This window comes from Cyclopterus lumpus, chromosome 18 (genome assembly GCF_009769545.1).
Source record: "Cyclopterus lumpus isolate fCycLum1 chromosome 18, fCycLum1.pri, whole genome shotgun sequence".
Classification (NCBI taxonomy): Eukaryota; Metazoa; Chordata; class Actinopteri; order Perciformes; family Cyclopteridae; genus Cyclopterus; species Cyclopterus lumpus.
Window position 1 is genome coordinate 9,685,411 of NC_046983.1, and position 27,989 is coordinate 9,713,399.

At 40.3% G+C, this 27,989-nt stretch overlaps 1 protein-coding gene across 1 annotated transcript in view; it reads right to left on the reverse strand.

The window, feature by feature from the left end:
• LOC117748153 (adhesion G protein-coupled receptor L3-like) overlaps window positions 1–27,989 on the reverse strand; it is a 122,186-nt gene that overhangs the window by 5,598 nt on the left and 88,599 nt on the right. Inside the window, exons 16-22 of the mRNA XM_034557787.1 lie at window positions 20,622–20,831; window positions 18,021–18,241; window positions 13,203–13,269; window positions 10,740–10,831; window positions 4,058–4,226; window positions 3,754–3,879; window positions 1,652–1,748 (exon numbers count right to left, since the gene is read on the reverse strand). Coding sequence (XP_034413678.1) covers window positions 1,652–1,748; window positions 3,754–3,879; window positions 4,058–4,226; window positions 10,740–10,831; window positions 13,203–13,269; window positions 18,021–18,241; window positions 20,622–20,831 — 982 coding nt within the window. The remainder of the gene's footprint in view (window positions 1–1,651; window positions 1,749–3,753; window positions 3,880–4,057; window positions 4,227–10,739; window positions 10,832–13,202; window positions 13,270–18,020; window positions 18,242–20,621; window positions 20,832–27,989) is intronic.

Sequence of the window (27,989 nt, forward strand, 5' to 3'; positions counted from 1 at the left end):
TTGCGACACTTAAAAAGTTGGTCTTTTACTTTTTGAGGTGGTTCTTATTGAATAAATATGTTCTAAGACTATCCTTAATGACTATTTTTTCAATAGTGCTATTTAGAGTCTTCTTTCAGCATTAATCAAACAATTTTTGAGTGGTGTATTTATTCGCCAAATTATAATTTAGCTTGGAAAACAGAATGTTTTTATTTTCAAACATTAATTTGTTGTTGCTGTTTGCCCTAATTACAGTGTATGCCATGAACACGAGCCCCTTTTGAATTCTCCCAGTGACAGAACCCACACTTATTGTGTCTATGTTGGATAAATTGGACAATTTCCAAAGCTTCACTGATTGCACTGATTGTGTGGTGCAATAATCCCGAATGCTGGCATAAATTCAACATGCAATGCTATCAAGATGAACGCATGACTTCGCTCACTTGAGGAACACAGCGAGAGTGTCAGCTGCAAGCTTGCTCTCAGGTGCCAAAGGGGGGAGAAGCCGAGATGAGGGAAATCAAAAGGACTAATCAACAAGAAAGAGTCGCTCCTCAACTCATAATAACAACACAGGAGCAGGAGCAGCCACGGATGAGTGGAATTCTATTTGTATCTGCTCCTTATGATACTTGTGATGGCTGGGCACCCTCTTAACTCTTGTGAGTGTTGTCACCATCAAATCCAGCCTGGTATGAAGCCGAGGGTATACAATTGCGTTCAGAATGACTAACTTCGCCTTTTGCCTTTATGAAAGATCTCGCTTTTCTTCAACTTTTCTACTGCCCCACCCTCCTGCCCCAATTTAGCTTCTCCACAATGGATCAAGACTGTGTCTGTTGATGGTGCTAAGCTGAGTGTCTAATTATTGAGATCTTGACACTTCTTCCCTGTGTCGAACATTAATCCATCATTGTAACTATGCATTAGTGTCAACGCAAGTAGGCGCCCAGAGCGAATTTAGAGAGCAAGTAGTGTGGAGCTGGAGCCCTCCATCAAGAGATGTGATGAGGGGCGAGAGTGTGAGGGATGGATGCCATCCAGGGCGGTATGTGCCACTCGATGTCAGATGTAGGCTGTGATCCATTTTCTCCTGAAGTTAACTCTATTTACTGCACTGCTGTAAACGATGGTAAAATACTTTTTATTAACGTGTCTCTGAGAGGGAATTCCACTGAATTGATTTTTTTTTGTCTGCTTTTCAGCACTTTTCCTGAGAGTCAGCCCAGCTTCCATATCAAGGTATTTCCAATAAGATGGGGGAGGGTAAAGAGGAAATGTCATTACATTCGATTGAATGAAATCATTTTTGTAAACTCCTTTACTTTGACTGATGCACCAAGCAATTTGAGTAGTTACATTGATTTATAATTAAAATTTGGGAAGAAAATGTGTGTTCTAATGAAACTTTAATCATTTTGAGTATCTGGTGAAAACTTTTGTGAAATGACTGATTTACATTGACTCAAGGTTTGTAGTTGAAAGCTATGCTTTCACACAAAAAAAGGTTTTCAAGTCTTTGTGTCCTATTAAATGGAAAGCTATTGCAACTACAAAATAAGAAATCTTTTGGGAAAAACTGTGACTTGCATTAGTAATAAAGTCTAATGTGAAGGCCGGTGTATTGAGAGTCATTCAAGTAAATATTTGGTGCAGGACCAAGTACCTCTGTTAAGTGATGCAGAGCTGTTGATGTCACCGGTCATGAAAGAAGACTCTGACTGTTTTCTGACTGTGTCATTCCACATTCGACGGATGCGACTCTGCAGGGACAACAAAAACATGTCAAAACACGTCAGAATTCACTCTGGACATTGTCAGAAATACAGCTAACAAGTCTGCACATGAACGATAACTTCATTTAAATGAAAATCAACCACACATAAGCAACATTATTAGATATTTGAAAAGTGCTATTACACTCACCTACTGTTAAGCATAATAAAGGGTAAGATATGAAGCAAGAAAAGTGAGCTTTTTAATCAAGTTTTTAAGCCATACCGTGGGTATAAGAAACCTCCAATTAAAGATGAGCACGAGTACTGGGATAGGTGAAGTCAATAATAAAGTCATCAGTCAAGCTCTCCGAATCAGTGTCTCAGGTTTTAAATGCTCAATCCAAAAGGGTTCATCCTGGTTAATTATGTTAGAGTCCCCATGGGCTGGTGCACAAGCTAAGTAACTGGGTATTCAACCACGGAGTTGAATTCTCTCGAATTCTATGCAAGACGGGCTTGGCAGAGGACTTCAGAGATTTACAGATCGAAACACGGATTGGTGATGGTGAAAATAAAATATTTAAAATGTTTTGTGATGAAATGCTTCACATAAAAGATAAATAATGGTCTTTTTTTGTGGTTTTACTAATCATTTCTGTTGTTAATAACATGGCACGGGTGTATCATCTTTACACTCCCATAGCACCAATTTATACATGCAAAATATAGCATAGCAGCAGGGACTGAAAGAAAAGTCATGCAATGAAGCAATGCTATTAAGTTATTAAGTTAATTAAGCTATTAAGCCTTCAAAGTCATCGACACTGCCAACATTATTATCTAAATTTGAAACAAATGTCACAGCACCATCACCTCCTGAAATTCTCTATTTGACATTCAGACCATGAGCATGTTTTTGAACTATCCTCTCAAAGGATGTGGAAAAAATGTCCACGCAGATGTGTTATGATCAGGACGGCACTTTTGTGTCACCCCCCAGGTGACACATAGCTCTTATAATCTAACAGGAACATATACTGACAGACGATTTCATTAACATATTGTACGTCATGTTGTCCCCAGCACTGAAGACACAGATGGGTTGGAAATGACACTGCTGCTACTTCTTGTTTTTTGGACGGATAGAAACTTGAACCATTCATAGCCAGCGGGTTCAAATGTACTTTGCTGATTACACATTCATTTAGATGCCTCAGAGTAAGCAATAAACAAGCACGTCTTTCTGAGTGTTTCCATTCCTGTCTTGCTCATATAAAGCGACTGAGCATGAGGTTAAAGCCATCTTGTCAAAGCACTGCGTATAATTAAACGCTTTGATCTGTGAGCAGAATCCAGCTTGTATCGTGGGTTGCCTCTGCACGCTTGACTAAGGACTATTTTTATAACTGGAAGGAAATCACAATCTTTAGAATATGGAAATTATGTTCAATTACAGTGTATGATGGCATTTCATCCTATACTTCATGTCAATGTGGGCGGAATCCATTAACAATTGACTTTACATGGGGACAGAATTCACATATTTTGGCAGAGGGAGTCCAATCTGCATCTGTGAGCGTGAAGAAATTCCTCACAAAGCTCGAGCCAATACTTTAGTCAGCGTCGCTGTACCAATGTGCAGCCTGCTCCACTGGAAATTAATTGCAGACTTGAAATAGTTTTTTAGCTTAACATGCACTACTATTTCCTGCTACCACTTCCGAACAAGAACATATGCTGTACTTCCTTGCAATCTATCATGCATACTTAGTCACAAAGGTTCTTAATAACTTAAGCTGTGGTCGGGCGACGTGCAACACATTACAGTTTCCTTGTATCTAAATTCTGTAAGGAGGTGCATGTCTAATGGATTATTATCTAGGAATAAGTCGCCCTCGCTGTGCCGACTGACGAGTCAAAGATAAAGTGCAGTGGTAATCTAAAACCAAATGAGAGCTAATTAGTCCTACTAAAGAAGATACTTTTAAGTGCAGTGAATCAAGAATGAAACAAAGAAAACCAAAAGGGGAGTATAACTTAATTTGGCCACCTGTGACCCAGTAGAGTAACGTCCTGGAGGACGAGAGGCGGTGCCTTTTCCAGAGCCGATGGAGCTGTCCACACTTTTTCCACTGCAGCAGTGAGTACGCAGGCATTTCCCATACTCCTTACGCACCTGTACGCAATACAAGCACAGTTACAGTCGATGCAAACCAACCACCGGACAAAATCCAAGGGTAACAATATCATGCTTGGTGCATTTGGAGGCGCTTTTCTGACATAATTGCTGAAGCATGAAATTAACCTAACGATCAACTGATTTCACACAGCACATCTTGAAAATAGCCCCATACCTTTTTCTGCAGCACACAGTGGAAGATGAAGATGAACATTCCTTGCAGGGAGTTGAAGATGGTGAACAGGTAGGCCATGACCACCGTGCTCTCGTTGACATACATCAGGCCAAAGGCCCAGGTCAGGCCCAGCAGGCACAGCAAGGCAATGGCCCCAATCACCCATGATCTGGAACAGAAAAAAACAGCCATCTTGGAAACCATTTGACAACGTTAGTATGCTAAAATCCAGTTAAAGGTTTTCCTATGCACAAAAATGAAGAAGGGGAAGAAATAAATTGATGAGAAATGACAGTGGCTTTAATCTTCATAAATAATGATAGATGGTCAAAAAACTGCATATTTGTATATATGATATACGTCTGTTTAAATAACAGAATAACAAATATGGCATTTTCATAAGAAGACTTTTTAAATGAGTACATTACATGTTGGATTCTATTACCTAAGGGTTGGGATAAGTGTCTTGTAAACTCTTGAACTGAGATTAATAACAACACAGAGTCTATTAAGAATGAAGGGCTCTATCTTCATGCAGGGTACACTGTGCAGAGAAATGGCAATTTTCCTTCACCTGCACCCTTTTGGTACAGAGGCAGAGGTAAGATTAATATCCAATTTTTGCCCACGTCGTGCCAACAGACTGCATGCATCCAGTCTTCCTTTTGAGTGAGATTAAGTCATTTAACAGCCATCTGAAGGAGGCAGATATCTTTTATCTCGGCAGCCTCTAATTTGAGTGGCACGCATTGTCAAAGCACAATAACGCACACAATCAGATCATCTTGATTGAGTATTGTGTATACAATAGCTGACTATCTAAACCATTGGCAAACTTCTCTGCTGTTGTGTACATCAGCGGTTGGATATGTCTCAGTATTCTAACACCCAGGTTAATGGAAGCGTTATTCTGAGGTTAATAAGGTTACATCAAAAATGATATACTAGTGGTAATGTAAACTGTTTGAATCATGTATTTATTAATTTCAGGTATTTCAAGTATTTATCTACTGCTTCTAGCTTATTATGTCAACTATTTTTTTCCACAATGGATGCAGATAGGGAAAAAAACTGACTGACAAGTGATATTACAGTGCTAAGATATCTATAGACTGCACTATGAAGATGCAGGTGCCATTTAAAACTAATCTTGCTCGTCACTTCTGTAGGCTTCGTATATCTAAGACAAGAGTGCTGTGTGCACACTAATGTGGCCTTCAACATGACTGAGTACTCCACAATAAATCATGTTAATGATTCAGAAAGGCATCTCGACGGATTTGGGTGCGGATTAGTTCATAAAAAGGAGCAAATGAAAGATGGAATTATGTGGAAATGGCCCTTCCAATTTTGTCTTACTTGATCTCAGGTTCATAGTCCTGATAGCTGAGTGATATGACAAGAGCAAAAATAACAAAAGAAAATGAACAGAAATCATTAAATTCACAGAACAAAACATGGACAGGCGTAATCAAAATGTATGGCTATAAATAAAACGTACAAATGTAGACATTAAGAGGGAAACAATACACCAAGAATGGAGATTACTTATTTTGGCAGGGTAGATTAAAGATAAATTCACAGCATTTACATCTAAACATCAACACCAGACATTCAATACATTTTGGGAGGGGATTTGTTTGTGATTTACAGGTGATAACCCTCATTATCCTGGTTCACTGAATTATCTAGCTCTCCTCATAAATGCTGGCAGACTTTCACATTTAGGCTGTTATAAATTGGCCAGGTGTGCGGCAAAATAAATGATTTATGAATTCACCAGGGCAACCATTAAACATAATTTTCCCAGGGCCGTCTTAATGACCTGGTGGGAGAGGTACTTCATCAAGACGACTGCCCCCGGAATGGACACAGAAACACAAGCAGTGGGCACAAAGAGAACAAAATATTGTCCTCTAACGAGTTAGTTTTGTTCGGCAAATGGTTTATGATAGAAACACAAGAAGTCATAAGAAATGCATCCGAGTGGACAGGATATGAACAGGCTACGACTCCTATTGCACATGGCCTATCTTCGTCTGGAGTTAGATACAAATATGGGAATGAGTTTGAGAGCTGCATGGAAGCAGCCTTAAGGCAAAACTTCAGAGACAGTCACTGAATAGCATAACACTTACGCTCACTTATGAACGAAGAGGGTGCATTTCAGTTGAGTTTTATCCCGGCAGGACTGCCGCATGCCTGAAAGCTGCTAATACAACAGTTACAAATCCTTTCGGTTCATATTTTTGCCATCAATACGCTCAAAAGTGTTTAAGTAAGGAGTAGTACTTGGTAAGGCAAATGCTATGTCATGGTATTTATTAATAATTCTAATTAAATGTGTAATTGAATCACATTTTTGAATGCTAAATATAGCATCAAATATAGTACTTACTCAACTGTGCTTTTCAGTAAACCATCTATTTATTCGAATGGCTGTGCAATATATAGATATGTCATCCCTCTCTGAGGGTTTGCAGCAGAGCACTTCTAGGCTTTCGAAATACACAAAAAAGAGACTTCATTGTGGCAATCGTCGACAAAAAATAGTAATTTTGAACAGAGAACCCCTTCAGACTGTGGTATCAAATTACCACCAATTTCCTTCAAAATGACTTCATTTGCAGAGATGCCATTCATTGCAATGTCTCAGATCATTTATGCATGAGATTGCAATTGGTCAATTCAACCTGTTTGAAATCTGTATGAAGTCTTTTTATAGGCCGTTTCTGGGAGGAAAAGAGGAAGTGATGTGATCAACGCGACAGGGTGTTAATTATTCAACCAAAGGTATGCTTAAAATGCTAATCACCTCAAAGTGTTTAAGACATCAATAGCGCCACGTGTTTGATGTTGGCAGAGCCGTTTTGTATCTTTGAATTCATCCTTGTTAGCATATTTCAATTGAAGTTTCTTATCTGTACGGGGAGGAAGCTATGAAAGTCAAAAGTCACACCTTTCTCCAAAAATATTTTTACAGTCCATCATATTCTAAATATACCACATTCAGAAACAAGTTAGGTATGTAAAATCACAAGAGTGCAAAAGTCATATTGTAATCCATGAATCACAGGGCAGTGGCAGCCACTGACTCTATTATGGGGTGAGGAGGGAAACAACACAAACACAATATCAATTCTACATCCTCTACTGAGAAATGTTGCATCTTACCAGTGCCATTCTACAATAACACATCCATCATAATAACGGTAGCTAAAGTGAAGAGGGGAAAAAAAAATGGAAGATGAAAAACAGAACGATGTTATAGATAAACACAGCCTCAGATGAAAAAAAAAGGCAGGATGTGTGTGCTAATCAAAAGAAGAATAGAGGGGAGGGAGAAAGATACACAGCGAAGAGGAGATGAAACATGCATATAAAAACAAGGCAGCGTGATGAAATCTGAACAGAAAATGTGACATCAAACCATTAAGAGGATGCAAATGGCAGAAATATAACACAAACAAATGCAAATCTCATTAAACAGAGATAGATTGACCTAATTAACCCGTAATATCATCATCATCAAACCGGTTCACCTTGGCGACTCGAAGAAAAGCTCATTGGGAAAGAACTGACTGCTAATCCACATTGGACACTAAATGGTCATTCAACCCATGTTAAAAACTAAAACACTTAATTTTCCATCATACTTACCAATTGTTTACGATGAAACAGACCGTGCCATGATGGGTTTGGCTTAGCAGTATTTTTAGTAAAGCTAGTCGTCTGAATGTATTTGCCGTGTGTTGAGACTTAAACACTGTGTCAGATGAATGAGGGCTGACAAAAGCAGCGCTACTTCATACTATTTTCCAATGGTCATTTGAAACATTGCAGACCGTTTCGGAGAGTGAGCAAGTCTCGGGGGTCAAGAGGTCACTTGTTTCGTACATTATGTGAGGCCGGTGTAATAAATCATACGACACTGAGAACTCCAGCAGTCAATATTTTACTGCACAACAAACTATGCAATGTATCTTGTAGCACCAAAGAACGGCAACATACAGAACCGCCTTGGCAAATATCATCAGAAAACTATTCCAGTCTTTTGGATCAGTGCTGGTCCAGTCGTGGACTGGAGCTTTATCAAGCTTCTCTGCAAAGCAATCTTTTTCCACACCATGTCTCGGTATATAAGCTGGAGAGACAATTCAGGGGGCTGCAGGTGGTCTGCCTGCGTTTCTGCCAGCGTTTGAATCACAATAAGTCTTAGTCCATTGTGGATGTTTGAGCTTGGGACTAAATTACTGTGCATATGTGGAAACAAGCACATGTTTGGGTTGGTTCCTAATAACAGATAACAGAGTACCTACAATGTTATTGCATTCAATAGGAAAGGCATGGGGAAAAGCCACAGATCACAGCCTGACATATATTTAGATCATTTGGAAGTCAAGTCTTGATGGCTGTGTCAATGCTCCAGGCATCTGCTTCAAAATTCTCCATTCATAACCCAATTGCTGTTCTTTCATTACTACAAAGTGCACACACGTGATCTAAGTTTTCTTTGTTACACTCCTGAATCAAATAGGACCAAAACACATAATCATATTACAAACTAGGACAAAAGAGAGGAAGATGTCAAGTTTGGACTGACCTCAAAATAGAGCAACGTCTGTGTTTCTCAGAAGTGACACATCTGGTGAACACTAAATGTCATCATGAGGTAACAGTGATGTCAGTGCCGGTCTCACTTTGGCCCTGCTCAAAAGCAGCACTTAAAAACCACAGCTCCACTCGGGAACATCCTGCAGTGAATTGGTGATTGAAAAACAAAGTATGGTCTGACATGGTGCTGCTTAAGCATGCTACATCATGCTTGCAGAAGATAGTTTTTTTATGTGTGTATCACTGTGCTGAGAGGAGCAGGGCAGACAGGGCCACTGTGCTGCTGAGACACAAACTGTGATGTGATGCCACAAAAAACAGCCAGAGCGCCGGCCATAAAGTAGACTAATGTGTCCAGAGTGGCTTAAAAAAAGTGAGGGAGACAGCAAAAAGAGAGCAGAGACCCTTATCCATCACAGCAAACGGGCTTCAAAACAACTTTACACCATCTGTAGAACGAGTGTGTACTGACACCAGGTAGCTGGAGCTTACACCAAAGGCAATGACCGAAAATGACCCTGTCATTCTGCAGGGCAACGGGACCTTAAAAACAACTTTTAAAACAGTTTATTCACATCCAGCCAGACAAGCTGAAATCTTTAGATGTTTAACTGATAGTTTAACTGAACCAATCTATAAAGGTAAATCTGTGGAGTTTAATGCACAAATGGTGGTATCTTTCCAACACTTCATGAGACGACAATACATGTAAAGCTTTAGTTCTTACAGCTGCACTAATCAATATGTTTAGTGAAACAATGGATCACATGACTGCCTTGATTTGAGTGTGAAGGCCTTTACACAATGGGGACAAGTCAAGCCAACACGAAAATGCGTAATACTTGAAATACTATAGTATATGTTTAGGGCTTTTATTGTGAAAGGTAAGAACAAGAGGAGTGAATCTGGTATGCGCTGCCTTTGTCAATACGGTTTGCCATCTTGGTTGGGACGATAAAGCCTCTGTGTTGTTTCATAAATATAGGTGCAACTGAAAAAAATATATGGATGTGCAAATGAATTGCTCGAAAAAACATCCCCAGTGTGCCAAGTCCTCAAGTCTGCACTTATTAACACTAAGGTTACTTTGTAAATATGATGGATTGCACAACTAAAGCTATTTGACTTTCGTATCATACGGAAATGAACAAGATTCTTGTAGTACAAACAAACAGCATTCTTTTGAATAAATAAGCTCTAACAAGCGAACCAATTATAAGGCCCTTGAATTTTAAACCGACATATTTTGTATGTTTCATTTCACAAGGGGATACACATTTTCATTACATATTACTGCACTTCCGGATGTCTTGCCTCTTGAAAAGCTATTTGAAACTTTTATGAGTTGAAACTTAGCTTAGCAAAAGTGAAATTAATTTCACACATACAATATATATATAGAACTTTTACTTGCAAACCTGTTAACAGCAAAGGAAGTTTGAATCTGAGTTTTATAATCGTTACTTTCCCTCAAGCTTTCATATCATCTGGAAGCAGCCAGGCAAACGCAGATAAACTCAAACACACACACACACACACACACACACACACACAATATGAATATTCATTGGCGGAATGTTGACATCAAGATAACACCAGTCATGTCTGTCAGATTGTCTCCAGGCCTTCTCCTGTACAGACAACAGTGTTCTTAAGAGTGGGGATGCAAAAAAATACCTGTTTGATTTTAACACTGCCTGACAACCTTTTATCCTAATTGGAAGGGCTTACCTTGCAGGCTCAGACTCCCAGACCCTTGGGTTGGGTGTTCACAACCGTAAGTGCTTTTAATTAGGTTTTAATAGCTAAAGGGGAGGGTGTTAAAATGTGAATTGCTCGGGAACATCGGTTTGAACATCCAAATGTTGCTCTTTAACCAGTGCTTCATTAAACTGAAGGAAACATGAGGAACAGTTGGACTCCAAAAGATACAATTCAGCTGTCTGAGTGCATTTGGTGGAAGCAATCGAGTCACATTGAAGCATTCTTTCCATCCATAACAAATGTCATAAGGAGTGCTATTTCTGTACGACTTTAATGGATATCTGGGTGATGGGAGTGCTCTTACTTGATGTTGTCCAGGCAACCGGAGTCTGGTTTCAAGATGGCCGTGTGATGGAACATCTTATAGAGAGCGATGCCCAGGAAGATGACATTGAGCTGAGAGACAGACAAAGATTCAGAGTGAGAGAGGGGGGGGGGGGAGAGAGAGAGAGAGAGAGAGAGAGAGAGAGAGAGAGAGAGAGAGAGAGAGAGAGAGAGAGAGAGAGAGAGGTTTCATGTTTCTTGTTTCAGTTCCATTCATTTTAAATCAGGGCACTTTGTAGCACAGAGCTGGAACGCTGCAGCCAGACTTGGTTTCCCACTTTGCCAAACAGAGCACAAAATCCCATGAAACCTCTACGGTGGTATAACCGACTAAACAGAGAACGGTGAGACAAGACAGCTGCATACTTGTATGAGGGAGCCTTTCCGTCTGACTTATTCAAAACCCGTCTCACACTTAGAGACAAGCACAGGGAATAAAAGAGGGAAAAAAACACATTCTATGACGTCCGGGTCTATAAGTCAATATAAACATCATTATGTGGTTATATTTTGCCTACTGCACTCTTGATTCTATTTATTTATTTTTTTGCTCATTTTGCTATGATCATGTATTTTAATTTACATAGCTCTAATGCATATAAATATATATATATAATCAGAGTTATAATGAGTTGTAATATGAACATAAATTACTCTAAGTAGTCAGTGTTTGTGTAAAGTGTACAACATATTTTTCCACATTTCTTTGTTCTTTCAGAAGATTTTTTAAATGTTTTTTTTTTAACCTTTTTCTTAAAGTAGACACTGAGTAACTTTTAATCACATATAATGTATTATAGTACTGATTGTAATGCATTATAATAATACTATGATGCATTACAACTATGGGAATTATAATACCGAAATATCAAGTCAGTGAGTGGCCAGAAATGATGATGTTTTATGATACCTAATAAGTAATCACAAATGCTTTATTATGTATAGTTATTATTGTAATGAATTATTATGAATAATACTATTTGTACAGTGCTATGAATAGATTACAATGCATAATAAGTGTATGATGCATTACCTGGGTGTATTTTAAGTATTGACAAAACAATGTGGCATTGAACGAAATTCCTGGCTTGACCTGTATTTATAAAATGTATCATAGCATTATTTATGTCCCCTGTTTTATCACGAGCCAAGACAACATTTAATGGGATGTAATTTCATTAACACTTTGATGTGGACTATTTGCTATAAAATAGGACATTCAATGCATACCTCTAAATTGACTATATTGTCTTCATGTACCAGATTTCTTATTCAAATAACTAACTTAACAATAAAAATCTAATTTGTGTAATCTCAATGAGTTTGAATTTTGCACCTAATTTGAACAGAAAAACAAACTGTTCATTCAATGCTCGCAAAGTCAGGGAAATCTTACCTGTGAAATCTTCTGAAAAGAAAGACTGAACAGTTCTTTTCAGAAGATTTCACAGGTAAGATTTTCCTGACTTTGCGAGCATTGCAACGTGTTTAACTGCTTAAAGTGCATCTTTGACCAAACCCTCACCAAAGTACAGGGGACTATTGGATCTGAGCTCCAGCATTCTTTCCAACATATATTTTTGTTTATAAATCTAAAAGAGAAAGGAGTGAGTCATGAGGTTAATGGTTTCACCAAACTGGAGCATGAAAGTGCTTTATGCATGTTGGGATTTAGCATCCAGCTGAGCATTAAGAGTTGCGTTAAGTTGTTCGAATTTCACATGTTGGGACCAGTGGGACAATACAATAATCACATTTGTAGTTGTTGAGGATATTTACTAGATAATTTACTGATTCCCAATATTAATTGGCTGACTGGTATCTTAGATAATAGGGAGCACATATCTTGTTGCGCAGCAATATTTACAGCTTTGCATTAGCTTAAACAGTTAGAAGAACATTATTCCGAAATCAGATTTAAAGCAGATGGATCAATAAATGAGATATTTCATTTGAAAACTGGGGCTGTCCTTGGTGGAAAAGACACAGAAAGTGTTTGTGCGTGTGTGTGTGTGTGTTTGTCCTCCTTGCATACAGCTTGTGTATCTGCACCCAATGCTGTCAGTGTGCCTGTGAGGAGGAGATGGAAGCAGGTAGTGGAGTACGAGTTGGAACAGGAACAAAATCAATCATAATCTCAGTGCGGATGACTCCAACACTGCATACTGTGCAGAGTTCACTCTCTTTCTCTCACCACACTCCTATCCCCCAATAATTGTCTTAGCCGGTGACTGCAGCGAGGTGACAAACTGCGATATATTTTCTACACCCCTCATTCGTTTCTCTGGACGGCTCCGTGTCCGGCGGTGGCATATATGCTCAACAGGGCAGAGAAAAGAGGGAGGATAGGAGCCAGAAAAAGAAATCTCGGTGGACCATTTAGGCGATGACCCGCAGGCTAAGCAGGGTTAATGAGCAGAAGGGGTGTGGGGGCAACGCTTACCATAATTATCAAGGTTGCTGGTCCTATGAAACTCCAAATGAAGTAGGTGTCCAGGCGAAGCCAGCAACTGCAATGAAAGAGACAAAGTGAGAGGAAAAGGGGTTTGGGGGGTTGGTGGGGGTGGGGGGGGGGGGGAGTACAGAGAGAGAGAGATTTTAGGTTATAACTTCATTCCCCTGCTCAGAGGATATACATCAAGTAGGAGGCTGGAGTGACACAGAGAAATAGGTACTTCAAAACATAGATTGTCGCAAGGGGCTTGGAGAATTATGGTCATCGGTAAGAATTTGGGGGAAAGAGGGCTTTTAGTGGCAATGACAGCAATAATGATGGGCTTTTATAGCCAAACAGATGTATCAAAGATAAAGAAAAAGACGGAGTGGGATGCAGCTAAAACTGTAAAGGATGTACCCTAAAGCAAGGAGTCGCCAGACTCTAGTTCGATTCTATTTCAATTTGTCGGGTTAAGAAAGGAAATTAACATTACAAATGATCATTTATGGTTGATTCAATTGGTTCTCAATTGAATCCTAGCTGTATCACTCCAAAGGAATTGGATTGACCTTGACCCTGTTCATGTTAACTGCGATGACTCTCTAGGACTGCTGTAATTATGTCAAGAATTAAATAACACACTCTCCTGACCTCAATTCATATCAACACAGAACAGATAGTCAATTCTTCTTTGCCGAGTAAAATTAAATACAGACCAGAAGGGCCGGTGGAAGGTGTCAGTGCCCCTTTGAAATGACAAAAGAAAAATTTTGATTCATGACCTGTGGATGCATTATTAATGTTTTAATCTCCGCCACTGCAGTAGATAGACGCCTCCATATTTGGCCACTGGAAAATTACAGTTCATACAGGCGTGTTGTCATTCAGGCTGACAAAGTGGAAGTAGAAGAGTATTAGCTGTAATTCAATAGCATTTAATGCAAATTAAGAATATGGATAACACACCACTAGCATTTAGACATTGACTGGTGTAAAAAAGTGTGTCACACAAAAATAAAAATAAAATATGTTTTCCCTTGAATAATGGCACAGAGCCTTGAAGTCTGATTTCTGAGGAAAGGTTAGGTGCCCTTTTCCCATAAAAAAACTAATTTGAAAGCAAAAGACAATGATATCATGGATGCTATTGTGGTCCTATTCTCTTGGAGGAAAAGCAGGATTTACAGCAAAATATCCCCAAAACCTCATCTGCAATAGACAAGTTTGTATATGTTTCACTTTTTGTCACCAAAGAACTCGCAGACAAATGAAAAAGAATACTGTATCCAAAGTGGCAGGACAAAAATTGACTGGTCTTTTGTTGTTCCTGGGACTTGATATGCCTCCCCCTCACTGATATCAATGGATGAGAGGAGGAAAAAAAACCCATATGGATGCATAAAGAAGTGAATACGCACAAAACAAAAATATATACAACATGCAGAGAACTCTGGCAGCTCATCAAAGCACATGCTCTGAACGTTTCGGTTTTAAATTATGCTGAAGGTTTCTATTGTCATTTGTTGCCTTTTTCAGATCATAGAAAGATTTAAAGACGTGGTGGGTGGTGGGAGCTGCGGGCTGTTATTTTGTTCTCCCGTCCTCTACCTCCCCTTATTCACTTGTGTCATGGTTTTGGGGCTTTTGGAGCACAACTAGTTTTAACTACCCTCCTGGTATGCTTCTTTGTGCACTATTCCATTAGTAACCAAGCAATACAAACCATAAACGTGTGCCGGTCAAAACACAAGCCGTGCTAGTGCCAACGGTTTGAGACAAGCTGTCCTTTGAGCCATGGCAGCTTAATCTGCAAAGAAGTCTTTGCAACACAGTCATTTCATTGGTGTGACAGGGAGCGGATGACCAAGAGAGTGAGTGAAGCAATGTGAAAGAATTGAGCCAAGATGATCACGAGCAGCCTTTTGTTTTGGTCTTAAGTCCTGGAGCACATTGTGCCTTAAACTATGATGAAAGTCTAGATGAAATGAAAAATGCCTTTTTGAACCCTTTCAGATCACATGGTCGGTGAAATCATGCAAATATATGCATATCAAAATAATAGATCAGTTTCTATGATTTATATCATCTTTTCTTGTTGTAAAACAAAGTAAGACGTGTGCTTAGGTGCGCTAGTATTGTTAGTAAACCAATTTCAACAAATAATAACATCCATCCACAATCAATCTATAATAAGGGAGGTGGACAAAACATTCGAAGACCGTACTTTTATCAGCGGTCCAATGAAATGCAAAATATTTGATTTAAATCCCTCTCGTAACACACAGTTTCACTGGGGAATAGTCCCAGTATACTGGGATGTAAAGACCTGTGCATGGTGTTTGGTAACACTGATGAAAGGTACACTGTGTGCTATGGAGCAATGTTTTTTATTTTCTATGTTGTGTTCCTCAAACGCCTGTCAATAGTTTTAAGAGGATACACCAGCCTTACTAGCTTAGGTACTCGAAAGTAAGAAGCCAACTAGTGAAGAAGCCTATACACAACTGCCCTGATAGTTTTGTTTTGCAAATAATCCATGCAAACATAACAATATATATGAGTATGAGAGGAACAAACTTACTTCCAATATATATTTTTGTTCACTATTATTTTTCAATTTCAATATTACAGTTTAAATTTACAGAAAAACATATTTCAAATGATGTTTTGTGTGGGTGTGTTGACACGCATACATAGTCAAACTCACCACTAGTGTGGTCTTAAGATAAAAATGGCTAACACGGCCAATAGTTTGATTTTGTACATGTCGCTAATGGCTAAATACGAGTAAATAGAAAAGATTTCAATATCAATAAACATAGTAAACAAAGTCAGCCCTGCAAATGTTTTATATGAAGTAAAATGCATTCAACGTGTTTGTTAGGCCTCTTGGATACAATGGTTATGGTAAGAGACTGCATGTAAACATAAGTTACTACTACTAACTTATTTGGAAGACACCTGACAACAGCCACCATTATTCTTCTTGCTCAATGGACTGGACTGTTACACCAACTCGATTGCTGGAACAAAGTTTCCATCTCCAGAGTTTACAGGTGGTTTGATGTATTACTTTCATTAAACTGGGGAAATTACATGGGATCACACCCCGTTTTTTGCTGAGCAATGGATGCCTTCACTGGACTCGAGCAGAGTCAAGTTCTTTGCTCAAAGGCACATTTAGAATAATCACTCAGAGTAATTGAATAGAGGTCCTACTACTTTCTTTGGTTCAGAGGTTCCTATTTGAACTCAGCCTTTGAACAGGTGACTTCACAAGCTTGCTGACTGTGCTGCAGCCTTTTTAATGTGCTCAGTTATTATGAGACACTGGGGCTCAGCTTTACCACCTACTAAACCTGCGTCACTTTTGACAGCAACTTGTTGGATATTTCTGCTCAAAGTGAGACCACCTAGGAAAGCGCTGCTACGGTCCCCAAATCAATTTGCAGCGGTACTATGTGCCGTCCCCCACCTTTTGCTATTCACAACGTATCACGCCTTGTCCTTTCCCTCATTCTTCAATGGCTGAGTATAATTGTTCCACCGGTGGCAGGTTTTAATTATTAACATGATGCCAAGGCTCAGGAGGTGGCAGCTATCACCTCATCCATCACCAAGAACTATGGCTCTGCCAATCTACAAATGCACTGTCCATCAATCGCATTGTGTGTAGCAATGTGTGTGTGTGTGCCATTTATGATACACATCTTTGAAGCAACCTGCTGATGCTGGTCTTCATTATTTTCAAATGGGTTTGAGATTAACAGAGAGGAATGGAGGCCAATCCTCTGCTTGGCATTACACTGCTTTATAGACCACTTTGTATTTCAGAGGAAAGCGCTTATGTAGCTTCTGTAGGAAATACAAAAAGGCAGTCTCTGTCACTGCCCATCTTTGTGTTAATCTCCTGTCTTTTTCTCTCTCATTCACTCTCCATCTCCCTGTTCATACTCACTCTCCCCCTCCTTTCCTCTTAATCTCTCCATGCCTGTGCTGTAATTTGTGCATCCTAAAATGCTGGAGACATTAACCGTAATAGCCCGCCATTCATCCAGCAATACCGTCACCTGAAGTGAGCATTGTTCACTGTCAAAACCATGTCAATTCAGCAGTGGGGAAATGTACGCAGCCTGAGTAACTGTTTCGGCTTCATTCAAAGGTGATGAGCAATGGCTTATTGGAGCGTCATCTGCAAGATTGTGAAAGCTCCTAAAACCAACACAAACAGTTGTCATGTTAGCAGGGTTTTCTGTGACTAGATACAGAATGGCTGTATTTAAAAAAAAAAATGTTGGCTTTCTGCTCCCAACTAAACCCAACCAATTCAAGGAGGAGACACAATCCCCAGATTCTAGATGAAATATCAACATTACAGTCAGTACCGTTTGGTATCCATGTCATATTTGACTAACTGTTTCATTCAGTTACACAGAGACAGAATAGGTCGAGGCGCCAGAGGAAGTGACCGGGTCCTCCTGTCTACATGCTGCTCAAGTGTCCACTGACTCGTTTGTCATTGTCCTCACAGTCCCTTCTGTTTGGTGTTCAAGCTATCTGATGCAAAATTTCTCCCAGATCACTCAAGCTTTAGTCTGGAACTTATTTCACATATGTCTAAATTTGCAGATGAACCAAAACATTATGTACTTGAAAAAAGATAATATTAATGACCAGTAGGATGCAGAGTGGTGTACATCTTATACCAGACACATATTAATTCAGAAGGAAGCCTGCACTGAAAGGTATAGAAATAATTGGGTGATAGAAATGGGGTTACCCCGCTAGAGGACTTTTGGGAAACATGTCTTATCGCGTACTCACACTCGGTCGGTGCCGTAACTCCGGTAGTCCACTGCGGCAGAAACGGCCACAATTAGCGCGGGAACCCCGTAGCCCACCAGGTAGAAGTAGCGCCGCCGTGAGTGCTCGCTCTCAAACACCTCCACCAGCATGATGTAGAGCTGCACACCCTCAAGGAACATCCATGTGAACGCTGCCAGGAAGAAGAAGTGGAGCAGGGCTGCAAAGACGGCGCACGCAATCTGGTAAAGGATTATAGTGACAGACACAAATGAGAGAGATAAAGAGGGGGGGAAACAAAGAAGGGAGATGTGAGCGTTTGAAAACATTTTAATTAAATCAGTTTTAATGCGTTGCTAGAGGTCGAAATATGACTTGCAAAATGTGTCCTCCAGGTGACTATAACTGAGCAGCATTTTCTGACCTCTGCAGATTTGTGTCTTCCCAACAATTAGCATTGCTAAGCTTTGTTTGGCTAAAGAGATTGGATGTTTGCCTGTGGTGACTGGCAGGAGAACGCTGCAGCTACTGAGCCCATGTGGTCTTGTTTGTTGCAGCTGGCATGGATGAAAGAGAGATATGACGAAGCGAAGTCAACAGTCCAAGAGCCATTTGGAGCTCAATGCACTGACACCTCGGCCAGGTGTGAGCGCATAACGCGTTACACACTGCCTGAGCTGGTAGAGATACGTATATTTTGTACCAGGTAAAATCAATTGAGAACCAATATGCAAGACTGTCCATCATGTGTATGCATGTGTCCACACTTTCTTAAAATAATAAGATACAGTACTTACATGGATTGATCTAATTATTGGCACAGTTGAACATAACTAGCGTATTTTGTCACTGAAACGTATCCAATAAAATAACTAAAAGGTTGAGTGGACATTAATTGCAGTCCAGGAGAGTGATCGTAGAGCCAGGCTGTGAATCTCATCCATAAAATGTTATGGAAGGGAAAGTTGTAGGGCCAAAGCATTATATTTAACTTCCCAGGGAAGTAGCATTGCAGCTAAACTATGGCATGTGTGTTTGGGTTTTGATAGTTATGCTGATTTTTGCATAGCAAAATATAGATAGGTTTTTCTTTCTCTATGAATTTTGTATTTATATAATAATTCCATAATTCCCCTGCACCGATAACACAGTTGTGAACTGTAGGTAATCTTGGGGTAATATTCTATAAGAAATGATTTCCCAACAAATGAATGAATGCAATTGTTAAAAAGACTATTAAACAATAATATATATTTCAGTGTCTGACCGAATTATAAATTCCCAGACACAGGAATAATTTCATAGTGTGCACAGACAATCACCCCAGCAAAGCTAACTGTGTACTCTGCCTCATTAGCAAGCACAAATGGCATGATTGCGAGAAGCTGTAGGTGGAATAAAGCCCTCCGCCATCCACATGTAATGACTCCCCATTTGTCTACAGTCTGAAGAGTGTTGAGCACACACACTTGAAGATGATTGTGCAGTGGCAGTCTGCCTCCACCTGCCACCACAGCTGAGCTCTTACAGGAAAGTAATGCCATCCAAGCTACAGTTATTATACTAGAAGATGGTTTTGTTTATTGAACAGTTAAATCCAAATTAATCTGAAGTGTTAACAAATTGAAAAAAACTGCACAAGGAGGTGGTTGAATTCATGTGCAATAGAAGAAGGATCCATATATGAGAATGTGAGTTGGCAGGTGTGTGTTGAGTATGTGAGAGTAATTGCAAGTATGTGTTTGCTTCTGTGCAACCGGGGGACCAAGAAGGAGTGTTTGTTGAATAAAGAGCATCCGATTTGTTCCTTTCAGTATGTCTTCTGAGCCTGGCAGAATCAAAAGAGTTCAGGGCCACTGGCACTCTCTGGGAAGTACCACTCACAGCACAGCAGGACACCAAAGGTTACGTTTTCTCAAGAAAATGCTTGGTTCTTAAATCTAGAGAAGAAGAGATGGTGCACACTCCTCAGTAAGGTTAATAGAAAGCTTTTAGAGAGCCCTTCTAACAGCCTCGAGGGACCATGGATTTGAAGAAAAGAAATGTGATTCTTAACAAATGTTGTGATTCAAGAGAGGGGCATGTCTATTTTTTTTCCATCTAGACACTTGCTAATGCTCCTCTTACTGACCAGATGTTCCAAATACTGCTCTGGATTTTGTTGCGTCTCAACAGAGCAAGTTGCAGTCACAAAAAAAGCTGCAAACCTTTTTTTTCCTTCAAGCAATATCTTTTTGTTGGGCCACTTACATGAAGTCCAGCACTGCTAAGCTTAGATGCACACAGGTGGACTTTGTTACACTACATGTGTGGCTATTGGTCAGATATTAAGGGGCTTCATATGCACACATTACTTTACATACAAATCCAAACAATAATCTACTTTAATTCCAGGTTTCTAATGCAACAAAATAGAAAAGAAAGTCCAAGCGGGGAGAATATTTTTGCAAGGTACTGTACAGAATTATGTTCTATTCCATTTCTGCCAATGCATCCCCCTAAATACTGCACACTGTACCTTTAAAGGGGTTCACTGTTTTACAGTACTTTGTGCAGAATGCTAAATGCAACAGTGCAAAATAAATCGATACTTAAGTAAGTATCCATCAGCAGTAGTCTTACCGGTTGGTCACCCCGATTGATTCCCACCAGGAACAGGGACTCGGCGATGAACAAGCTGATGCAGAGGTTCTTATGGATGGTGTTACGATCACTCTGGAGGCCGCGGAAGAAGCAGAAGGTGAAGAGGCTGATGAGCAGGCAGACCAGGGACAGGAGGATGCCAACCCAAGTAATGACATCAAGAAGCATGTCGTGAACAGGGTCTGTGTTCTGTAGGGGAGGTGACGAGAGAAAGTGGTCAACAACGCCCAGTCCATTGTTGGTTGATCATACTTTTAATGTAGTACTCTTCTTATTGCACTCATAACCATATTTGACACAACTTTAATGACACTATACTATGAGTATGTCATGTACATTGATTAGTTGGAAAAGCAAAAAAATAAATGAAAACATAAAATGAAAACATGACCATACAATTCATTCGTAATTTGTTATAGGATGTAAAGTGCATGCAACCATCCGATAAACCTCTACACAGCAAGCCACAGGTGGTAGATATGAATCATGAATTAGTCAGTGGGAATCAATCTAAAATGCCCCCCCCCCCCCTGTTTCATTTTGGTCAGGCAACAAAGTAGAACAAAGTGATCAGTCCAAAGGGCAGCAGGTGCCTAAGACCCACACAACATAAATACAATCAAACCACAACATGGTCAAGCTTTTACTGTCTCTTAGATTCCTTTCTCTTTTCAAATAGTAATTTACTACCACAGCCAGTTTGGGGCACTAAAACCCCTTTTGCTGACAATAAATGTATGCCTTTACGGGAGAGATAAGAATCAACACTGATTCCACTGCAGCCACAAAAGAAAATTTACATCAGTCCATAAAAGCAAAGTGCACATAGGGATACTCGGACAGAAGTGGTTAAATGAAACGCACTCTAAAACAGCACAATCTGCAGAATGACTGACTTCTGTGGCCTTAAACACATGAACATTCTGCCAAAGTCCTGTCCAGGGTCAAACGTAGGACTGTTAGGATTGGAGCTGTATTAGCAATGTGTAATAGGTGGCATCGTGTCACCAATTCCAGGCCCTGTGCCGTTCTTGCTTGATCGGCAAACTTCCCAGAAATCCCCCAAAACAGTGATTTCCCAAACAGGGGTTCCTCATTGGGTACCAACATTGAGGAGTAGCTCAACTAATGTGATGTAATAGAGATTGCAATTAGATTTCTAAATAAAAACAGATAATGAAATGCCTAATATATACACAATTAAAACAGATAGATAAAATAAATAGATAAACAAAGCTAAAAGTAATGGATACATTGTTGAACTGACCAGCTACTGCTGCTCCAAGTGGTAGTAGTACAAATAATATTTTAGTATCCACTTAAAATCATTAATAGTTAAATAATATCCAATTTAAAATGTAGCATGTGGTGTGCATGAAGGGGTTCTTGATTTATTTGACAAAGCTGTTGGGGGAACATCTGAAGATTTAACTGTGCACAAGCACACGTCAGTGAAACAGATGCCCATTTTCCCTGCACAATTTACATATGATATTAAGGACTGCACTGTCATCTGACAAGTTTGTATCATGCTACCTGTATGGAAGAAAAGACTTGCCGAGAGCTTAAATAGGCTTAAATAAGTGTCTCCTATATGTAAAACATGGGCATCAGAGAGATTATTACTGTATCCAAGCACTTTGGTCAGCTTTTAAGGCTTCCTAATTTCCCTAGGGGATCGTCCTCTTTTTCATCCTGCCGGGCTTTGATTCAAAGGAGGGAGGAAACGAGAGAAAGTGGAGGGGGTCATTTTAAAGAAATCTGCCAACCTCCAGACTCAAGTGCCATCTCAGTCCAACTTGAGTGTTGAATTGATGACTACGTCTGAATGCTAATGAAGATCAAACTGGAATTATTTAAACACAGAAGAATGTTGCATATACTTAATGGCAGACTTAACATTGACGGCCAGTTAAAGAAAAAAAACAGCACAGGTGAAAGCAAAGATAAACTCCTTTTAACTGCGTCTGTCAGGGACCGGCACCGTATATATTAACTACCAGACTTCAGAGTGCAGTTTGGCGCTTTGATATCAAAGATGTGTACGCAGCTTTGATATCAAAGATGTGTACGCAGCTTTGGCCTCCAGCAAATAATATATGACTGAGCTATAGTGTTGGACAAACCCAAGAAAATATTTGCTTACGTTGAAAAATACTTTCGCAAAAGCATACTATATGTCTAATATGTCTCTCAAACAATTGCTTCTTTAAATCATATTTCGACCATAGTCAGCAGTATTTTCCGCGGGGGCAGGGAAACACAGACATCAACATCCACGGGTGTTTTGTCTTTTCTTTTTTCTTCCTCACACCAGTCAAGTTAGAGTGAGGAAACTTGGGGGATGACGTATTGCACAAAAGCGTTGTTTAGTGGCAGCTCAGCTAATGCTAGTAGAGAGGGGAACAGATGCTGATCATTAAGGGGCTCTGGTACAATAACAGCCGCAGTGCTCCTCGAGTCTGGGGAGTGCGCTCTTTTGATTTTCCTGCCTGATGAGCCGTTGTGTATACGTTGGAGGGCTGGGGGGGCTGGCAAGATGTTACATAGAGCAGACGTCTGATTGTGTGTGTATGTCTGCATGAAAGTAAGGCTGATTTCAGCGCACACACTTTAGAGGGGTTTATACAGGACAGTATAGTATGTCCAAAAGTTGTAGCATGTTATATCAAATATTATATATATATTATAGCGGGGCATAAAAAAGGCAAACTATGTTGTTTTGTGTTTACATATTGTTTGTAGGTGCGTTGTGCATGTGACACATAAGTCTGTTTTCAGTCTGCTGCATTACAAAGGCATCGATGCGGTGGGTGGTACTAGCTGCGGCGCATTGGGAGGGGGCCCTAAGGTCTCCCGGGCTAGCGAGCTGTGCACTGGATGCAGGCTCTATCCATCACAATATCGCATTCAATTGGAGAGGGGCCAGGTCAGAGAGAAAGAGAAGCCAACAGAGCAAGAGAGAAAACAAGACAAAGCTATAGAAACAGAGAGAGATGTATGTGGAGTGTATCTACACCTGGGTGATGGATTTACTGAGGAATGATTTCTTTTTTCTGGGAGGTGGATGATGGCTGAGACTACGCCGGCTACAAAAGTTTCCTTTTACAGGCGGGTCTGCCCGGGCAGGATGGCAATTGGCAAATGATGTGATCTGCAGAGCCTTTGCACCTAACCTCACACCGACAGGTCTCAATGATGGGAATCAGTCTAGGGTTCTTTGAAGTGGACAGACGTAATTTGCTCTGAAATCCACTCCAAAGGGCGGTCGAGTCATACAGAATTCATGTTACTTAGCAGGGCGAGGCACATTTATTTGATTTGTCTTCCAATCTTTCTCTTCTACATTTTTCATTTTACATTTCGTAAACACACACATATTTTTCATTCCAGACGGACGCCTGAGGAGATTGACTTTGCCTCTGATCTGCTCGCACGCAGCACAAAATAAGGTGTCCAGGCACACAAGCCGTCTGACAAGCAGGAGCAGAGGTGGCAACCTCCGCACACTGGTCAATCCGACAGGCCATCTGAACTTCCCTTCACATCTTACACATCTATTTACCATAAACATTCCATGTCCAAAGCCAGAAACTCCTGAACCAACTCTCGGAAATGTGTAAGAGGGTGAAGTGAACGGAGCTTCAATCCTTTATACCCCAAAGAACCGCTCTCAGCATGGGGCCATGAAGCCAATCCAATTAAAAAGCATAACTCTCGCTATATGCCTCCAGAGCTGAGCTTTGACTCATAAAATATGGTCAGGCAGGGCAGACAGTTGCGCTAAGGGGTAGTGGCCCACTGCAGGGAGTCATGAGACAAGTTCACCTCCGGTATGACCAAGGATTTATGATCTGCACAGGGAAGAGGAACAGTTGCAGCGAGGGCATATGAATCAGGGGTCCTGGCAAATTCGTCACATTTAAAAAGGGCTGGGGGAGAGATTTCGCCTTGCTTGGCGGGAGTTGACATTCAACACATGCAGCTAATGTCACACTGTGTTCTAAGCTACAATAACCATGATAAAATGCCCAAGCAGGACTTTGTTTTTCTGTGGCAGTTAACGTGGCCTCCATCTTTTCTGTCTGTGCCTTAAACATATAAACAGACGTGTTTTGAAGCATCTCCCTAGCTGTGTGTACAGTACACAGCCCAGTACACAGTAGTATGCAACATCGTGGAATACACAACTGACCTTGACTGTCCTTTCTCATCATAGCTATTGTCTGATGGTGCCAGGGTGGACGTGTTCTATAAAGACAGTGATTAATGTTACCCAAATATCACCCTCTCCATCATCCAGTGGGATGTGCCATTGATTTATACAAACTAGTCTGTTGGGAATAGTGCCACTTACCAGTAGCTCAATGCCTCCCTGGTGCCTATCTTAGCACCCGCATCTATGACGTAAATAATAACCTTTAGATGGAACCACAGCAGGTCTATATTTCTTGAGCTGGGGCTTATACTCTTGCCCATATTTAAAACATTTGTTTTAATCTCAATGATATTCACAAATGGCGGACTTAAATTGAAAGGAAATGGTTCAGTAAAGAGCTTAAGGAGCTGGAGTGGGCATGACCCATTAGACCACATACATAGCCATGATGAAATAGTAGCCATTCATGGTTTGCTATTGTGACATTGTTAGAGCTTCTGCATCTGCTGAAGCAAGACCAAGTGACCCAGAAATAGCAAGCATCTTCAGTAAATGTGTTAGGCTCAGAAATGGGACATCTTGAGGTTAGAATCATCAGCGCTCTTAGCAAAGTCACATTCAAGTACACCCACTCTCACATCACTTGCTCCAAAAACCCTGTTTGCTATCATTCTGTAAATATACAAGAGACATATAATCTCTTACACGCAGCTGCCGTCTGTGAGTACAGTTTTAATTTGTTTATTTGGCCAACGGCGCTTCTCGGAGTTCGGGATCAGTCAAAGGCATCAGCTGTCTGGCTAGATAGCTAAAAATGGGCTAACAAAGGGCGACACAGGGAGCAGTGACAGCCCTTGATGCCCTTGAGATCACCTAAGTGACGGTTACCTGATTCCCTGTATCTGACAGATATCCTTTGAGTGGGTATGCTTCTGAAAAGTAGCAGGCTTGGTTTAGATATTTGATTTTAATGAGTTCTTGTGAGCCCGCCACTTGAAGGAAATGTCACATTTGGTAATTTGAAACAAGGACATGGCATTACTTCCAAGGCTCTAAACATCCTTGGGTACGCAGATATGCAAACATCTACAACATATGAATTGAAAATTATTCGGAGGAACTAATTGACTGCAAACATAATTAATCCCGATGAGACACAGTCTGGAGTTCCTCCACTGCTGAGTCTGTCTAGTAATCTCACAGTACATTCGAGTTCAAGGGATTCCTATGAATAGGTGGGCAATGTGTTCACCTTCCCCACACTCACAATCAAAGAGCATGATTCACGGCAGTTAGTGTTAACTGGAATATTTGTGTAAATTAGTTTGATAACAAAAGTTTAGTAAGTAAGACCTCGGAAATCTTAAAGTCTATGGTTGGTAACTGATCTAAAGATCATGAAGCATGCCAGGTATGATTATTTTCAGACAATCACATCTTATTTGGAGAAAATCAACATCTAGAAATAAACTTTTCCAGACAGGATTGTCATATTTTTCTACTAGATATAAGCTGGAATATAAAAACACATTTGTATTCTGCTCATCAAAAATGTTAAAGTTCAAGCGTCCAAAACCATGCGGCATCGTCAAATGACTGTCAAGGACAAAATGACACCGGTAATAATGTCACACGCACGAGTAGGGGCATTTTGCCACTTCTAATTTGAATGATGTATGTGGCACTTCAAATGCAATCCAAACTTGGTGCTAACAATGTAACACTAGAAAACGTAATACAGAGGACATCTTATTAAGCTGAATATAAAGATCCCTGAATATAACACTATCATTATTCCCAGCTAGGGTGCACACGATCCATCGACCAAAACAACAAGATGAAAGATGATGGTGATACTGTAGTGAGCATCTGTCCTCCAAACAAAATTGTAATTGCAGCTTGCCCATCTTTTTTTCTTTCAGCGATGCCGCTGAGAAATAAACAAGGTTAGAATATAATCTGTTGCTCCGAGGGTAATGAGTAATAACAATGCAGAGATCAGCAGTGGTATGTTCTGTTGCCATGGATACAAAAACAGATAGTCTCTTCAATTTCTGAAATTTCTTTCTCTGCCTGCCTCTCGCGTGCACACACATTCCCACTTTCTCTGCATGCAGTGTATTCTCAGATGTAACACTGTGACAGTTTGGCAAATGAAAAGCCTCCATATCTCCCATTCAGTGGCACCTTCCAACAAGCGGCCTTTTATAACATCCAAGTGGAAAAGATAAAGCATAAGGAGGTGGGGGGGGGGGAGGGAATCGCTGTCACTCAGCGCTGGGGTGTAACTACTGTCCACTTTCCTCTGGTGAATGCAGTGCAACAAGCAAGCAAAGCTTCCCAAAAATGTTAGGGATTGGCATGACTGAAAGCACTCCTTTCACTGCATCCTTTTTGTTTGCTGCTTTGCTTTCACTGCGTGAAGGATCCCATTCTTCGCGGCTCCCTCTCTATTCCAGACTCGGCTTCAGTCCTGCAGAGAACTTAGTGGGTCCAAAAGTCACGGTGCTGAGTGACAAATAGTCTCTCTCTCTCTAGCTAAAAGTGAACCATATCACCCGACCTCCCAGCAGAATTTCAGACTGTGTGTATGATCGTGTGCATGACTTTTAGTGGATGAGGGCCAACTGGGACGGCCTTTAGAGTGTTTTTCCCCCCACTGATTGAGAGGAGAGGTTCTGGAGAGAGATGCCATAGTGGATACCAAGAACTGCTCTGCCCTGTCAGCAGCAAGGTCCTCAGACTTCCTGTGACAGAAATGATTAAGCCGTCTGTCAGCATCAGAACTACGGCACAACTTCTCCCCTGACCGGCAATCCTCCTTCCCTTCCCTTATCCAACTCGTTATGTTTTTTCAACACACTTCTACTTTCTTTCTTTTTTTACTTCCATTAGCACCGTCCAATAAATTGAGCTCAAGTACTCAACATCTACATTCACACTTACTCTGAAGGCAAAAAAAGGTCCTGCAATGTCTCCTCTTTTCTGTCTTCACATAAATAAATAAATAAAAAGACATTCATGCATTAATAAAGGGGGCAGATATGAAAGGCTCGGACTCAAAATACATCTTGATGTTAGGTTTCAATCCCTTCATAAACATATTTATGTTTGGCTCTAAACTATTTTGAGAAATGAACAGGTTGTATTTCTTTATTTAGTCTTTGTCTTTGTTTAACTAGGTCTGT